This window comes from Pseudoliparis swirei, chromosome 13 (genome assembly GCF_029220125.1).
Source record: "Pseudoliparis swirei isolate HS2019 ecotype Mariana Trench chromosome 13, NWPU_hadal_v1, whole genome shotgun sequence".
Lineage (NCBI taxonomy): Eukaryota > Metazoa > Chordata > Actinopteri > Perciformes > Liparidae > Pseudoliparis > Pseudoliparis swirei.
Window position 1 is genome coordinate 15298003 of NC_079400.1, and position 17801 is coordinate 15315803.

General features: G+C 46.4%; 1 protein-coding gene across 2 annotated transcripts in view; it reads right to left on the reverse strand.

The window, feature by feature from the left end:
* The window catches only part of LOC130203331 (growth arrest-specific protein 7-like), a 68159-nt gene that overhangs the window by 9403 nt on the left and 40955 nt on the right, over window positions 1–17801 (reverse strand). For both annotated transcript variants that reach the window (XM_056429407.1, XM_056429406.1), the window contains exons 7-11: window positions 15932–16047; window positions 15695–15769; window positions 10276–10354; window positions 4909–5037; window positions 4222–4345 (exon numbers count right to left, since the gene is read on the reverse strand). In XM_056429407.1, coding sequence (XP_056285382.1) covers window positions 4222–4345; window positions 4909–5037; window positions 10276–10354; window positions 15695–15769; window positions 15932–16047 — 523 coding nt within the window. The remainder of the gene's footprint in view (window positions 1–4221; window positions 4346–4908; window positions 5038–10275; window positions 10355–15694; window positions 15770–15931; window positions 16048–17801) is intronic.

Consider the following 17801-nt stretch of genomic DNA (forward strand, 5'->3'; position numbering starts at 1 on the left):
CTGTTGGTATAAGTCATCCAGTGCTAAGCACCGCCTCTGGCGGTCAGGAAGGATGAAATAGAACGCAAGTTACGTATGTAACTATGGTTCTATGAATCCTGGATGACCGCCAGAGTTCTTAGTCACTCGGAATCTCGTGAGTTCGCGAGAAGATTCCGTAGAACTGATCTCGGGATGACACCGGAACTTATACCCGGTGGGCGGGTCATCCGAGGTCACGGGTGACTTTGTTGTTATTAATACTCGACCTGCTATGCGCAAGACGGAAGATATCCAGTACTAAGCACCGCCTCTGGCGGTCATCCAGGATTCATAGAACCATAGTTACATACGTAACTTGCATGTGTAGGTTTGTGTGTGTCATGACATCACACATCTGTTTCCCGTTAGCCAGTCACTGTTCTCAGGTCACACACACCTATTCAAAACATGTAGGAACCTAAAGCCTTTTTCCCTGCTTTGCACCCTAACATGCGCCCTGTCAGAAGCCGGTGTGTGTGAAAGTAGCCTGATGAGGCTGGATTGCCACGGCTCCTTCCTGTCAGCCATTTTTGTTGTTGTGGCTGGGTTTTCCATGCCTACTACCAACTATTCATACACTCTGTCATACTCATTGAATGTGTTGTTACTCTGTAATGTAGCTGCCGGGGGACGTTTTAGGATGCACTGAGTACCTATCTCCTCTTTTTTCTCTCCTTAAGGATGAATTTTCATCTCTCCATCACACATTACTGACTCTGCTTTCTCCCCGGAGTCCTTTTGACTTCACGTCTCATGGGGTCATCGGACCCTATGAGACGGCATAGATCCTATCTGCCTGATGGATCATCGAGGTCTGGGTCGTGGAATTCCTGCTCCTGACTACGCCACTGTCCTGTTGAGACTCCGCCCACTGTTGAGACTCCGCCCACTCCTCCTCCCCACCGCCATCTGCCTGATGGATCGTGGAGGTCTCCATCGTGGAATATGCCTACTATGAACTATTCATACACTGTCATATTCATTGAATGTATTTTAACTCTAAATCTGTCCTTCTGTACACATTACATCTATTGCACCTGTCCATCCTGGAGAGGGATCCTCCTCTGTTGCTCTCCTGAAGGTTTCTTCCCTTTTTTACCCCCTGAAGAGTTATTTGGGAGTTTTTCCTGATCCGATGTGAGGTTTTGGGGCAGGGATGTCTATGTGTACAGATTGTAAAGCACTCCGAGACAAATTTGTAATTTGTGAAATTGGGCGATACAAATAAACTGAATTGAATTGAATTGAATTAATGATTCCTTCTGGTCACATGACATCTATTGTTCTGTCCATCCTGGAGAGGGATCCTCCTCTGTTGCTCTCCTGAAGGGTTCTTACCTCTTTTCCCTGTGAAAGAGTATTTGGGAGTTGTTCCTGATCCGATGTGAGGTCAAAGGTCAGGGATGTCTATATGTACAGATTGTAAAGCCCTCTGAGGCAAATTTGTAATTTGTGATGATGGGCTATACAAAATAAAATTAATTGAATTGAATTGAAAAGAGTTACGGAGCTGTAAACCGATCAGTGGTGACTGTTGAACCAGCCCCATCGAGAACAGTAAACACAAGGTGTGGTGGTGGCTCACGAGTGGCACTTAAAGTTCATCACGTCAATGTAATGAGGGCATCGATCCTGAGGTCTGGAATCATGTTAGAGTGAATGTGCTGCAAAGAAAACCTTCCGACATAAAACAAGAACATAACTATGTAACGAGCTCCTGGATGGCCGAGCACTTCTCCATGTCAGTTGTTATCAATACGTACATCGTAATATGAACTAAGTTGATATTTGTGTTGCTGTTGCTTTCTGTGCAGACACAAACACGTTCCCCAAAGGAAGCGTTGGTCGCCTCTCTGTCCATCGCACGTTTGATACTAGAGTTAGCATGTGCTGCTAACTCTGGCCTGGTTTTTGGAACATGCTTCTGTAACCTGATTGTTTTTTAGTTCCTTGTCAAGCAGCGCAGCTCATGGTCAGAATACCTCCTTCTGTTCTTTCTGAGGACATGTTTCTATCTCGCCCAGAGCTAACACTGCAGAGTCGTGCGCTAACGTTAGTGTCAGCGGCCACAGTTAGCGGATGGTGCTACAGTGTAGAGTAGGAAGCCATAAAGTGTCTCAGTACTGCTGTTACACAGCGTCTGAGTAAAGTTTGCAAACACAAGCCACCAAGCTCAAGAATCTATCTGTCAAACTTTACTTCCTGGATCATATTCATTAAGGTCCCACCATGAACAGCACAGCCCCTGAGAGAGGAGCAGGACCCCCCCCCCCCCCCCAGTGTTTTATACTCCTGAATTCAACTTGGAGGAGCAGGATTGAGTTCTGTCTTCTTTCTGTTCGTCTCTTACTCGAAGATGTGACCAGTCCTCTTGTTTCCAGCTGAATTTCACTCAAGAAATCAGCCAAATAAGTTTGATGAAACTATTTTTGTGATTGATTAAATGACTTTGTCGGCTGGATATTTCTTTACAGGCGGATTATTAATGTGTGTGAGTGTCCCCCAAGGACAGTAGTTAGTCGACGCCCACGCCTCTCCGAGAGCCGTGAACACGAGCAGAGCGGAGAATGCTCTGACCCCCCTTCTTCCCTCCTCTCCCACCCCTCTATTAAAAAAAAGTCCCAGTCTGGCTCAAAGTGCTGATAAAGCTCATGACTCATGTGAAAAGACAAACACAGCATCTCAAGTGAGCGCTCCACTGGAGGAGGACATGGAATGATGTCCAGTGAGTTGACTATTTACTAAACTCTGGTTCTGCCGTCAGTGGAGTCGGATCATCCTCAGATGATCTCCGATGAGGGACACGCTGTCGGTGGAAGGAATGCTAGAGGTGGCTTGATAAAGTCCAGATCACATATCTGCAATACATATCAATACTATGCAACATGTGTTTTCTTTGCACACAGAGATGAACAAAAACGTCTGTGCAAACTGTTCTAAAGGCCAGAGGACCAGACTCATTGGTCAAGAGCAACATGTGGTGGCCACGCCGTCTGAGCATCCACACCCATTCATACACCGCAACAAGCACACATAGATATGGACCGGCAGAGTCTGGAGGACAACCTGCTCACCACGGAGCCACTGAGGATGGTTCCAGTGACTTTAGTGAACAACCCTAACCCTAACCCTTTCCTCACACTTTGCTTGATGAGGTATCTCAGAGCGTTCACACTATCCACACGGTCCTGTGGATAGTCAAATGACGCGAGTTAAATTGGGACTTTCTCATGACCAGTTAAAAACTTCTTGTAGTTACTTTAAATCAAAGTGGCTGGTGCCACACAGCTGAGCTTGCCTAGTCCTTCCTCGGCTCAGAGGCCAGCGCTGTCACACGGTTTGATCACCAGCTCCAGTGAGAGTTGCTCACCTTTCACTGGACAGAAGAGTTTTAGTGGTGAATTATCTTTTAAAAAGCTTCTCCCTGTGGTAAACACTATCTTAAAAATGGAAATGAGAAGCACTTCACATCATTCTAAAAGAACGTGTGCAACCTGTATGAGTATGATCTGTGTTAGCGGTCAACGCATGGCCACGCCGTATGTTTTACATTCATACACATATACATTCATACATTATTAACTCTATTATTAACGCTGCCATGGCGCTGCTGATGCCCCGCCCACTCCTCCTCTCTACCTCCATCTGTCTGATGGATCATGGAGGTCTGGATCGTGGTCCATGCCTACTTCAAACTATTCATACACTCTGTCATATTCATTGAATGTGTTGTTACTCTGAAATGATTCCTTCTGGTCACATGACATTTATTGTTCTGTCCATCCTGGAGAGGGATGCTCCTCTGTTGCTCTCCTGAAGGGTCCTTCTCTTTTTTCCCCTGAAAGGGTTTTTCCTATATTTCTTAGGAGTTTTTCCTGATCCGATGTGAGGTCAAAGGTTAGGGTGTAACAATTCGCCGGCACATATACATAAAGGAAAATAAACGAGTAAAAAGTTTACCCTTTACCGGTGCCGTACACACAGGCCAAACCATGTGATCATTACAAAGGATGTCTATGTGTACAGACTGTATAGCCCTCTGAGGGGAGTTTGTAATTTGTGATATTGGGCTATAGAAAATAAACTGAATTGAATGTAACACATGAGGAGCTTGGTGGGCCGCGCTCTCTGCCTCCTTAGACAACAGACACCTGAGTGAGTCTGTGATCCTGCAGTGTGACCTTTGACCCTGGCTCTGACCTGCTTGTGTGGATTTCCTGCGGGCCTTCTTGATATCTTCTTCAATCTTGTTGCTGAGTTTGATCTCCAGTTGCTGAGTCTTCAACTCCAGCTCCTTCTGCCGGTCACCCAGAGCTCTGCGGGCCTGTGGGAGGTGGAGTCAGGGACCGGAGTCAGAAACAGGATCTCACAGCTGCTCATATGAAATCTCGTCCTTGTGTTATCCTCCTATTACATTTCAGTAAATGGCCTGCTTTGACATTTCTAGCTGAGTTTGAGGCATCAAACATAAACAAACATCATTCTAATTAAAGTGATAGAATTTGTAGCTGGCATAATGTTACAGTCTGCTTCTATTATTCATCACAGTAATAATTCCATGCTATGCACTCGATATTCAACCATAGCCAGTGTCTTATCTCCTGTCCTGCTTTAAAAGCTCAATGGTCCATCACACACGTTTATCAGAGAGTCCCAGACTTGACAGATGATGTAAGACAGATTTGCAGTTGCTTTCAGGCTTCAGCCAGTCGTCTTTGTATGTACACAAAAAGCAGAAAACAATCCAAGTCTGGGAAAAGGCCGTCTGCTTATGGAATTTTAATCACCAGCAAATGATTCCTGAACTCCTTCTGCTGCCGAGTGCAAGGCCAGAGCTGTGTAACAATGGAGCTGCTGGTTCTGGTGTCTGTGTGTGTCGGCATGTACCTTCTCCACCGATGCATAGCGACCGACCAGCTGCTTCCGTAGGTCGGCGATGTGATGGTCGAACCGCTTCATGTCCTTCTTAAAGTTCTCCCTGAAGGCCAGAAACGGTTTCTCCACTTCACTCTGGAGCTGCTCAACACAAAACACACCAACAATTCAATGCTGACCAGCAGATCACATGTGGTCATGTAGAGACCCCAAGAGGACCTCACGTAGGGTTGTTGTGCCAGGCTTTGGAGCAGAGTCTACATAGTGGCCAAACGGTGGAATTACACCTTCCAGATGTCATGTGACATTATATTGGGAGAGAGACGTCTGTAACTCAATGGATACTTAAAAAAAAAAAGTAAATCAATTTCCCAGTATGAGCCCGTGATCAGCCCTTACTTTTGCCATTAGGTAAAAAGTTGTAAACTGCACCAACTATCAAACGCCTATAGATATGGAAGATGACCGGATTAAGATTTAATCTTAATCTTAGACTCCAAAGTGAAACTTTTGTTGCTTCATGCTCCGCTTAGCACCTTTAATAGGAATGAACAGGCTGCACCCAGGTCTTTATACATCCAGTTCCCCCTCAGCACTGCTGCCTTTGTTTGCACTGCTAGGGCTGTTAGCATCGTTAGCTGCAAGATGAAGGTACATTACCTTCTCAGGGCTCTCAAGTCTCACGCATTGAGCGTGAGACTCACGCATTTCGGTCTTATCTCACGCACTCCCGCCACACATCGAATTCCTCACGCTGAAAAAACCTCTTGGCTATTTAATGCTTGAATGCAGGGGTGCTCAATACGCCGATCGATTGTTCCGCTGCAGAGCTCCGACGCCGGTCTGCGCGCATTGGGATGGAGCAAAAAAATAGTCACTAGCACCCCCCCCCCCCCCCCCCCCTGAGCTAACCGGAGCTACACAAAGCTAAAGTGACCACTAACAGCTTACCCCTATTGCAATCAGCATACATTAGCCTTTTGACTAACATCTGTTCTCTTCATTTACACACGGTTGGAGTTCAGCCTAACGTTGGTCACACAGAACTCTTTTGGTTAGCGAGAGCTGCCGAGCGTTTGCTCTCACACACAATGTGTGCAAAGCTATCCATTGACCACAGAGAACAGCAGATAAGTAAATGGAACAATATCCAGTTCTCTAAATGCATCCACGCCTCACTCTGCAGACTGGAGACCCTCCACTAGAGACCCTCCACTAGAGACCCTCCACTAGAGACCCTCCACTGGTGAACCTCCACTAGAGATCCTCCACTAGAGACCCTCCACTAGAGACCCTCCACTGGAGACCCTCCACTAGAGATCCTCCACTAGAGACCCTCCACTAGAGACCCTCCACTGGAGACCCTCCACTGGTGAACCTCCACTAGAGATCCTACACTAGAGACCCTCCACTGGAGACCCTCCACTGGAGACCCTCCACTAGAGATCCTCCACTAGAGATCCTCCACTAGAGACCCTCCACTGGAGACCCTCCACTAGAGACCCTCCACGAGAGACCCTCCACTAGAGACCCTCCACTAGAGATCCTCCACTAGAGATCCTCCACGAGAGACCCTCCACTGGAGACCCTCCACTAGAGATCCTCCACTAGAGATCCTCCACTGGAGACCCTCCACTAGAGATCCTCCACGAGAGACCCTCCACTGGAGACCCTCCACTAGAGACCCTCCACGAGAGACCCTCCACTAGAGACCCTCCACTAGAGATCCTCCACTAGAGATCCTCCACGAGAGACCCTCCACTGGAGACCCTCCACTAGAGATCCTCCACTAGAGATCCTCCACTGGAGACCCTCCACTAGAGATCCTCCACGAGAGACCCTCCACTAGAGACCCTCCACTAGAGATCCTCCACTAGAGATCCTCCACGAGAGACCCTCCACTGGAGACCCTCCACTAGAGATCCTCCACGAGAGATCCTCCACTGGAGACCCTCCACTAGAGATCCTCCACTGGAGACCCTCCACTGGAGACCCTCCACTAGAGACCCTCCACTGGAGACCCTCCACTGGAGACCCTCCACTAGAGATCCTCCACGAGAGACCCTCCACTGGAGACCCTCCACTAGAGACCCTCCACTGGAGACCCTCCACTAGAGATCCTCCACGAGAGACCCTCCACTAGAGACCCTCCACTAGAGATCCTCCACGAGAGACCCTCCACTGGAGACCCTCCACTGGAGACCCTCCACTAGAGACCCTCCACTCGGCCTGGTGAGGTCTGAGAGAGTGTCAGTATGAGGCTCACACTGATGCTGCATGTGGCTGCTCATCTTATCACACTCAGTTGAACAGTGTCATGGGAGGCCAGCCGGTTTGCAACAGGACTCTTTGGAAAAAACATTCCCACTCAATTCTAATGTATTGAACTACATCTACTGCGGTGGGAGAGGAAGAGAGTGAGTAGCTGAAGCACACAGCTGGTGTTTGGTGTCACTGCGCTCTCAGATTCCTGAAAACTGAAAATAAAATAGACCTGCATGATGGTTCTGGAGCATCCGGCGAGTCTAACTCTACTTTAGCTAAATGATGCATTGGGTCCAAGGGTTGTGTTCAGTCTCAACCATCACGGATATGGCCACACGAGCGTCTGACACCATGTGATTGCTGGCTGTGAACATGGCGGCTGCATCTGTTGCAACCAATGCCAGTGGTGCTGTGCAGCTTAGATGAAGATAGAGAGCACGGCAACATGAATCCAGACGCAGGAGCTCTTCATGCATTGAGGAGTGTGAAGTCAAATTAACAAGTCATCATCAGAATGATACTACGTGAGTTTGATGTTATCCATCGAAATGGGAAATCACATTTTATGCCCCTCTCTCTATATATAGTGTAATTATCCCCAAAACATAATTAGTTCCATATCCTGCAGTCCGCTTCAACATGACTAGTTTAGATGGTATTTGATATTTGAAGCCAAACAACACCCAGAACATTATATCTCCACATTACGTTCAGATTTCTATATTTCTATAAGTTAAGGAAAAGTAAATGACACAGTACAACGTCTTACTGCTAAATGATAAACTCGTGGTGAGGTTATAATATCCTAATGAGTGATTCTGTCCCGGCCGTGGTGATGAAGGAGATCTCCAGCTCCCTCCTGCAGGCCTGTTGGACTCAACCTTCACTTACACTCACATCCTTTCCTCTACTTCAAGGACCTGGAACTGTGCCGCACATGTGTGCATCTCTGGAGGACTCTAAGAGATGCACAGATGTGCGGCACAGTTCCATCACAGGCTCCACTCCCTCCATCGGTCCAGCTGCGATCCGGGTCGTTCTTCGTCTTCGACACCACAACACCTGCACGTCACGACTCTAACATGAAGTCAGCGGCGGCGACTTAGCGTATCTCCATTAGGAAGAAGCTGCCAACATGTGTCCTGCTTCAGCCCGCCGAGCCACCAGGACGCCCTTCACTGTGAGTCACAGGTCCACATGGACCACGCACTGTACCACCAGGTTCCTTACTCACGGAACGCTCAGCATCGATGGTGTACTCCACACTTGATGCATGTTACCTTTGGGGAAAGCGTGATTGAGATTCATTTCCTGCCATTCTTCACCATCTTGGATGTCTGAGCTGCTGATGAGCAAATGAGAGAGACTGCAGCTTGTTGAAGTATGATGATGCACCACTTCACTGGATCCTACTCAGTGGCTCAGTGGTGAGCAGGTTGTCCTTCAATCAGAGGGTCGGCGGTTTGATCTCCGGCTCCGCTAGCCCATGTCAATATGTCCTTAAACCCCCAAAATGTTCTTCTGTAGTTGTGCCTATGGTGTATGAATGTATGTGAACGTTAGTTTCTGCTGATGTGCAGGTGGCTACTCCTATCAGTGTGTGAATGGGTGGATGATGTCATGTAGTGTTAAAGAGCGTTGAGTGGTCAGAAGACGAGAACAGATCTCTACAAGTACAGGTCCATGTAGCATCCATGCTAAGAACGTGACTCCAATGAGCTACAGGACTCTACGTTCACACCAGTGCTGGATCCTCAGTTACAAACCCTGACTGGAGGATCTGAATCTGAACTCGGGAGATACATAATTCCTATGATGTAAAAATGATGACGTCATCATACACAATCCTCTATAGCACATATAATACTACTCAGAAGTGGATGATTAGTTCTTCAGCCTATTTCAGGGTTCTTACACATGTCGACCAATGGATTTCCATGACTTTTCTATGACTTTAAACCAAATTTCCATGAAATTTCGGGATAACATTTCTGAAAATGTAGTATTCAAACAATGAGAATTACAAAGCATACAATATACCTTAAATGAAACAAATGAATGAGAGACAATAGTTTGATTAAAAGAATAAACATTTTTATGCATGTTTATTCTTAGAAACACTTATATAAATGTTTATTCTTTTAATTACCGGAGAGAGAGACGCGCTGCTCGGGGTAGCTGTTGCCCTCGCTGTGGCTCCGCTAGCTGGTGATGGAGGAGCTGTAGCTCCGCTAGTCGTAGCTCCGCTAGTCGTAGCTCCGCTAGCCGTAGCTCCGCTAGCCGTAGCTCCGCTAGCTCAGCGCTGTGATGTCTGCTTCCTTTAGCACGGCTCGTTAATGTCTCCTCTCCCATGTTTGACATGTCTAATGTGTTGCCAACACACAGAGTAGCTAACATGGTTAAATCTACACTTCTCTGGCATAGTACATTATTCCGACCGCTTCCCGAGCTATGGCCAGGGAACTTTCCAGTTAAGGTGCGTTCACTTGCAACGAGAAAAAATAATCATCGCGCCGATAGTATGAGAGCGTATGCCGGCTTATATTTTGAGTGTCTTCTTTTCAAAAACATCTGAATTATTTTAAACTCAACGTAAATGAACATGTGAATATAACAAATTTACATGACTTTTCCAAAACTTTTGTGATTTAAGTTTTTGTCATGACTTTTCCAGGCCTGGAAATTACCATTTTAAAATTCCATGACTTTTCCAGATTTTCCATGACCGTACAAACTCTGCTATTTACATTATTTATTTAATTTGTATTGAATTATTTTGTATGCAATCTATTCATTATTATCCTTTCCCCCCCTCTTTTAAATTTAAATGTTTTCTTGGAGTGAGCACCATTTGATGTCTGTTGTTCTCTCTGTGTGTTGAACACTGAAACATTGACAATGAAGTGACTGTATGAAAATACATATTGCTATGCTGTTGCATCCTAATTAAATAGTGTGTGGAGTTTAGTGAGGCATGAAGTCAATGCGCCGATGGGAGTGAACACCAAGAGTGTCAATAACACACAGCTGATCACATTAATGTGGTGCTTCACGTTCAATCTACAGATTTGCATGAACATCATTTTAGGTGTGAAGAAAAGAGTGATGAATTACCTTTGAGGAGAACTTTAGGTGAACCTCTGCTTCATCTGCCAGGCTCCTCTTCAGCTGGGCCCACGCCTCCCCCAGAGTCCTGAGACCAGATAAGAGGAGGCTGCTTAATATCTCACACAAGAAGAGACCACACACACACACACTTTAACATAAAGACACACACACTCACACACATCCACACTCACACAGATGGGGTTCAGCAACAGTGCCAGAGCAAAAGTTCATGGATACACAAGTAATCAGTAAATCTTGAGGTCCAGGGCCGGTTCAACAGATGATGAGGATGATGAGGATGTATGGGGCATGGGATATGGCTCTTTTCAACACAGCTTGGGGCAATAACACCGAGAGAGCTTGTATTGTTTTGTAGATAAACATAAAAATGAAGTTAGCCGACGCACACAGCGTAATAATGATTCATAACGTGTCTTTTCAATAGGAAACTGTTTGGATTAGAAGAAAGTGAATGATTGGTCATGAGCTGTGAAACAATCCTCCAGCAGGCCTCAGGTCCACGACCGCCGGTGCTTATGGGTAAGCGCCGCGGGTTACTTCAAAGCATCGCTCTGAATGCAGGACATGTGTGGAATTCCCCCAGACTGAGACCCAAAACATTCCTGACGCAGTCGAACGTCTCACACATCAGAAATGGGTCAAACAGATTGTGAAACATGTTCACATTCTCTGGTTGATGATTTCCTTTTGCAAACATAAAGGAACAAAAATCCCCATGCTGGACATTTTACAACACAGTCTGACTACGAGTGTCCAGAACCATTGGTACTTCTCACAGCCTCCCACTGGGCCTGCAGGGCCACCACTGGTGCTGCCTTCAGGGTCACGCAACTCAATTCCCGTTTCCTGCTTCCTTTACTCTTTCCTTACTTTGTGCACCAGGTATCTTTTCTCAAATTTGTGTTTTTTTAACACATCTGCAAATCATTTTCTCAACACATATTGTCAACACATTCACAAACTGTTTGTACATTCAGGTCCACATGCGACATGCAAATGAAAGCTGTGACATTCTTTCTGATAATGTTAATATCTTAGACCCTTTGACCTTCCACAGCACAATAAGACAGAAGAGAGACATCTGTGGTTCATAGTGATGATTTGTTTCACCAGGAGTCAAACATAAATGTCGCATGTTAACAGATTGTAAAGCGCTCTGAGGCAAATCAGTCGAAGAAAGACTTTCATCATCATTACATATAGTTATATACACATATGAAATTCTTCTCTGCATTTATAGTATTTATTAGTTATTGAGGAGCCAACTACCTTGCGGATGCAGGACGACCCCCTCCCCTCTCCCCACGGAGCTACCACCGCCCCTATCAACCCTCCCTCATTCAACATGTCCAGCTTGTGAAGATGTTATTTCATGGCATCATTAATGTGTTTATCTCGGGCCACATGTACAGGTCAATATATTCTCTACCTAAAAGACGTATGAGCAGATAAAACCTTGAGTTCACTTTGCATGACTCCTCACACATTACTGTCATGCCTCCAGTCACACGCCAACACAGTACAGTTATGAAGATAATTCTCCTGCCGCGTTCTCCCTGCATTCAACAGAAAATTGAAACAGTGGTACCAAACAAGTGGTAACTTCAGGAATAAATGGACGGCTGGTTCTGGTCGTTCCGGTGTAGGAACCGACCAACAACACCACAATTGTCCCGCCTGACACCAGAGCCGCCTGAGGGGACAATAATGAGAGGATTGTGTTGCACTCTGCTGGGTGTGGGCAGACGGAGCCGCACGGCATAATCTGGATTCTATACAGGACCATTCCATCCCACGCCGGTCCTCTCCGACATGCTGATATGAACACAGGTTATTTCATATGCATATCCAGGGTTTGCACGCTCGCCCACTTCCTTGGTTTTATAGAAATATTAAGGGAAAAAAATTTCCACTGAAGTTAAAGTGAGCTTAAGTAACTTCAGCAGAATTCAGAATGTAACACCACGCTAACGCAAAAGAAGTGCGAGCTAGCATTAGCCAAAATGTGGTGGTTTAGAGGTCCCGCTCACTCTGAACTGCTTCATTATAAATATTATGAAGAATGTATTTCCACATGTAAGCACGTTGTTGGGATAACTTGATGACTTTTGCTCTTGGTTCTAGTGTGATGTTGTGATGTTGCTATGCACCCTCACTGAGTCCTGAAGGAATCTCTTCATAACGATCAGTTTAATCACAGCTTCTTCTCTTTGCGGGTGTCCCGTGGCCCGCTCGGCTTCCTGTTCCATGTTCCTGCGTTCCCTCAGAGAACCAGACAAAGACCTCCGCTCAGCGGGACACCGCTCTGCTGTCACACCGGAGACAGGAGGAGAGCTGGAGAGCTCTTCCCTCTGCAGGGTTTCCCTTCATTCCCTTCATTCCTTTTGCCCTGCAACCCCCAACACACACACACACACACACACACACACACACACACACACACACACACACACACACACACACACACACACACACACACACACCGCTACATGTCTGCATCTTCACTCTTCCTCTCCTTCTTTATCCTGCACCTCCTCTCCTCCTCCCCCCCTCCGCTCCTCTGCTCTCTCCTTATAGCTGCAGTATGCTGCCGGACGGAGATCAAAGCATCTGGTGGTTTACAGGAAGGCCGTGCAGCTGCACAGCCTCGCCGACCAGCACTCACACCAGGAAGTCCCGTAGACCGACCGGCCAGTCCACCGACGGGTTTGACCTCGGTGTTTATTTCCTCCGAGACTTTAACAGTGACATAATGTAACTTCTACAGTATCACAGGTTCTGGGCTGCATGATGCAAGCTCTCCTGTTCACATCCCCTCCATGAGGTTGTAACGTTACACTAATGGCCTCCCTCCAGCAGGCAGAGCAGAGAGAACTGGTACACTACGGGTACAGAGTCAGACCCTATTATTCCAGACCAGTGCTAAATACAGACCGGGCGACGCCCAATAAAGCTCATGTTTTTATGTGTAATATAATCACGCAGCACTCTTTGCAGAAAGAGTTTATCGATGTCGCTTCAAAGAAAGCACAGGCTACATGTAGCCTACAGCCTCCGTGTGAGCTCTGGAGTAGATGAGCTGGAGGAAGCTCTTCACTGAGTTGTGAAGGCCCGTCTGATCCGAGACCTGCTGCTGCAGCCTTTGCTAAACACTCGTATTCTTCTCTTTAAAGTACATTGATGTGATTGTGGTGACTGTAGTAGTGAACCCAGTCCTCAGACTGGGAGGACACGCTGGTTCGTTATACAGACAAGTAGCGAGAGACGCAGTTCCAATCCATATACAATATTTATTCAATCACACAAGGTATAAAATGCAAGATAATAATAAAAAGGGGCCGTTCCTGAAAATAAAGGTGTAGGGCGGGGACTGACCGGTTGCGGGTGAGGTAGACCAGCGTGGGTGGAGTCCCAAAAGCAAAGTAAGCACCCCTATCACTCGTGCACGCCCTCAACACACTCACACAAACACACGTTAGGGTCGGCACTGGAGATAACTTAAAAACACAACACACAAAGGGAGACCCCAAATCCCGGAAGCGCCACTCCCGCCACCTTGGTCTGCGAGCACCTACAAACAAAACAAAAGACTAACTCAATTAATAACAAAACCGGGTTTCCCCATGAAGGGAAAACCACACGTAGCAAAATCAAACAAAAGACAAATAATAAGCAGGAGACAAATGAGAAACCATAAACAACAGATAAACACAAGACAACCTAATAAACCCCAGTAACGGCTCCTACTCAAAGGGAGCTAAATGGCGTCCCACGCGCCGCAGAGGCAGTGTTGGCTCGGCCCGGTGCCCGGTCGGGCCGCGACGCGCTGCAACCAACGCAGTGGCTTGGGCGTAAATAGCGTTTGTGGACGCTCTACAGTGCCACGGCAGTGGTTAAAACAACCCTAGGCAAAACAGCAGTGGCCCATGTCCATGTGGAGTGGCAGCGTTCCGCTGACCCGGCCAACACAGTCTCCTAAAATAAAAGGACGAAAGCCCGTCAAAACATAGTTGCACCTCCCAAGCTACGGGATCCAGTACCCGGAAGTCACCTACCGATCAGTCGGGCATTCCAAGCATTCCAAGCATTCCACTTGGAAGGTGGGAGGAGGCAAGCTGCCGGCTATATAAATACCGGAACGAGTTCGGGACACGTCACAGTGAGATCATAACAGCTGGAGTGGAACTGAACACACCAGCGCGCACCGTGATTAACCTCCGTACAGGAGGAGCGGAGCCCAACGCGTCCGCAAACGTGGCGGAAGCCGTGCTTGATGTCATGGGGGAACCAAACACTTCCGTCCCTTTTACCGGGCCCCGCGCACTATGATTGGCTCCCCCAAATTAGGTGTGCTGACGCCCAGAGAGTGAGGCTACCCTCTGCCACATGATGAAGATCATCAGGAACATCCCTCAGTCTACTCTGAACACTGTGTGTAACTGACTCATTTAGCCAGTTGGCTGGCTCTATGACTTGAGTGGTGCTTCTGGTGAATCTTCTATAATTCATCAATATCCTGTAACTGTTAGTATACATCCCTCTGCTTCTGTTGGCAAGACCCGCCCTGCCTAGCATTCCAGAGCTGGGATTGGCCAGCGTCCATGGTCGTGATTACAGATCCAATCAAGGCAACAAAGAAACAACGATGTACGAATTAGTCAGTATAACAAGTCACCTAACTCTATGAATTCAGCTGGATCATGAGAGGAACTATTGCTGCTCTGTGGACTCGCTGTACAGAGCGGTCAAAATCAACACTGTTGCTTTGCCTTGCATGAGCCCCGGCCAATCACAGCGCTCGCCTGCTCTGCAGGGCGGGTCTTGCTGAAAGAAGCGTCAGAAGAAAACCTAATTGTTACTCGCACAGCGGCCGTTGTTGGGGACTTTATTGGAAAGACCCAGCTTTATGATGTCTATGATTGAACAATCCTTCAGCAATATTTCCCGATGAATTGTGAAGTTTGCTAAAAATAATACTAAATTTATGTCCAAAAATAAAAGGATCATGTCTCAAAAGAGCAAATTTGACTAAACAACAATCAAAAACTATTTAAATATTACATCTGCAATGATATAAAACACAGAATCAGGAACCAGAGAATGTTTGACTTTGTTTCTTTCCATCTATACAGGCTGTCAATTATCTGATACTGAATCAGCTGACCCTGACCTTTGACCCTCCTAGTAAGAAAGGTGCCCTCTATGGTGGAGTATCTCATTCATACACAATATTCTGTTGGGGTGGAAGTTCAGAAACACATAATGTACAGCCCCTTCGTCTCCAAAGTGTCTCACTGTGGACATACGGATTTGACTCGTGTTTTTGTTTGTTTTTTGTGACGTTGATTCAAAATGTCCTCACAAGCTCCTCTCTGATGAGACGCTTCGTCTCTCCTTCACTCACCCTTCCTCCTGGCTTGCGAGAGGGATCTGGGAGAGCTTGGAGAGGTTCTTGGCGTATTCCTCTTCTATCTTTATCCTGAGGGGGAAGTAGAGACTTCCATGAGACGTTATTACACATTGCGCCATCTCCGTTTCCTGTGTTGAGCAAAGCAGCGATGCACGGAAAGGGGAAGCGGTGCGTTGTCATGGCAGCTGTTTGGTGTTCATGGTGCTCTGAGGAGGAGGAGATGGCGGATACCTTTCTCGTATGAACTCTGCCATCTCTTTCTGCATCTGCTTCCCCTTCAGCTGCTTCTGGAGCAGCACCTCAAACCCTGTGATGCAGCCGTTGCTCTGGGGATCCTTCCTGTCCATCTGCGGGGTGAACACAGTGTTAAACAAACACTCAGCAGCACCCCTGAACACAGCACACGCCTGTTGCATGCTGGGAGAAAGGCGGCATTAAAGCACAATAAGGCAAGTCCATCTCCAAGTGATATTAACTCGATACGGTATATATGTTGCTGGAAACCTTTAACAGTTCATATTTAGTTCAGCAGCAGGCCGCTGTGACACTGCTACTGAACACTATCTGACCAGCACCAAGCCCCACAAGAAACCTAAGAAGATAAATTAGTTACATTGTTACATTAGTTGTGTGGACAGACACAAATGGATGCAAATGTTCAGTTTCTGGACATTCTTTGCAAATATGTTTTTCTTTATTTGTTTACTTATTAGTTGATGATAAGCAATAGTTGTGTTTTCAGTTCGTTCCTCCAAGGAGACAGGAAATAGAAAATCCCAGAAGTCTCTAAATATGACGGTTAACCCAGAACCTGCGTTGGTCCCGGGTTCAGTCAGATAGATGAAATCCTTCAGAGTGAAAAGGATTCCAGTAAGCTCTGAACCGTGTTACTGGAACCCAGCTCTGCACATACAGGTGTGTCCTGGTATCAAGTTATTCCAACCGCATTTCACTAACACTAGTAATGTGTTGTTATTGACGTCAGATGAATGGACTGTAATTGACTGTAAAGACGTGAGAACTGAGGCAGCAGTCTGAGAGGGACGGGCTCTGGTGTCCACTTCCCAACTCCTCCTCTCAACACGTGGTCACCTCTGTGTGGACGACTCACCTGCTACAGACTGCATGCAGGGTGGGAGACAGGTGCATGTCATATAAAACCCTACTGGGTCTGATTAAAGACTCATGTATTGATTTACTGGGGAGAGCAATGAGGTGAGTCACCCTTCACCTTTTGAGTTATTCTCATTCCATAATTCTCCTAAATATTGTCCTCATGGAGCTCTTTCCTTTCATCCACTTCCCTCTGTTTGCTCATCTTCGTAGTTTGAGGAATTCCTGTTCCAAATTTGTTTTACTTTTTAACATCCAGAATATGCTGTAGCGCTGTACTGTTCCACTTTTAAAATCCACTGCTCTTCTACTCCCTCATCTACAGGCGCCTGGCATCGCCACTTGGCATGCACTAGGTCGTATTTTTAAGGCACGCCATAAATTGTTTAATTTGAGAAAAAATAAGCTATTCAGAAATGTGTGTGTGTATGTGTATGTATTTCCAGTGACTGTGTTCTGAGTCCTTGGCCCTTGTAAACTATTATTCGAGCATGAGGTTTATAATTCATCCATTTGGAGCACAGATAATTAAAAACAAACTGAATGTCCATGCGATCTGTTATTTTGTACACATTTACAAATATATGTGAAGCACTTCCTCTCTGGTTCCTGTCACAGGGGATGTAAACAGGAAGTACAGTCATGTTTCCATGGAGACAGTGTCTCAAATCACTCATCCAGCCCAGATGAAACATTAAGCTGCTTGACTGTCATCTTTGCATCTATATGACTGCACTGTGAGACTGTTGTGCTGACATGTCCGTTATAGTCCCTGTAATATATTCCACGATGGAGTAGACACAACCTGGGAGGTAGCTGGAGTGCCTTTACGCCATGTTTTTTGCTGATATTTGCACCGTAACGATATACGTACAGACACAAATCACATGCATTAGTTCTGAATGTTAAAGAAAAAGTCAGAAATTGATATAATTGTAAAGTTGCACTGATTGCAGAACTCTAGGGTTCGAGTTCTGGTCCTGATGAA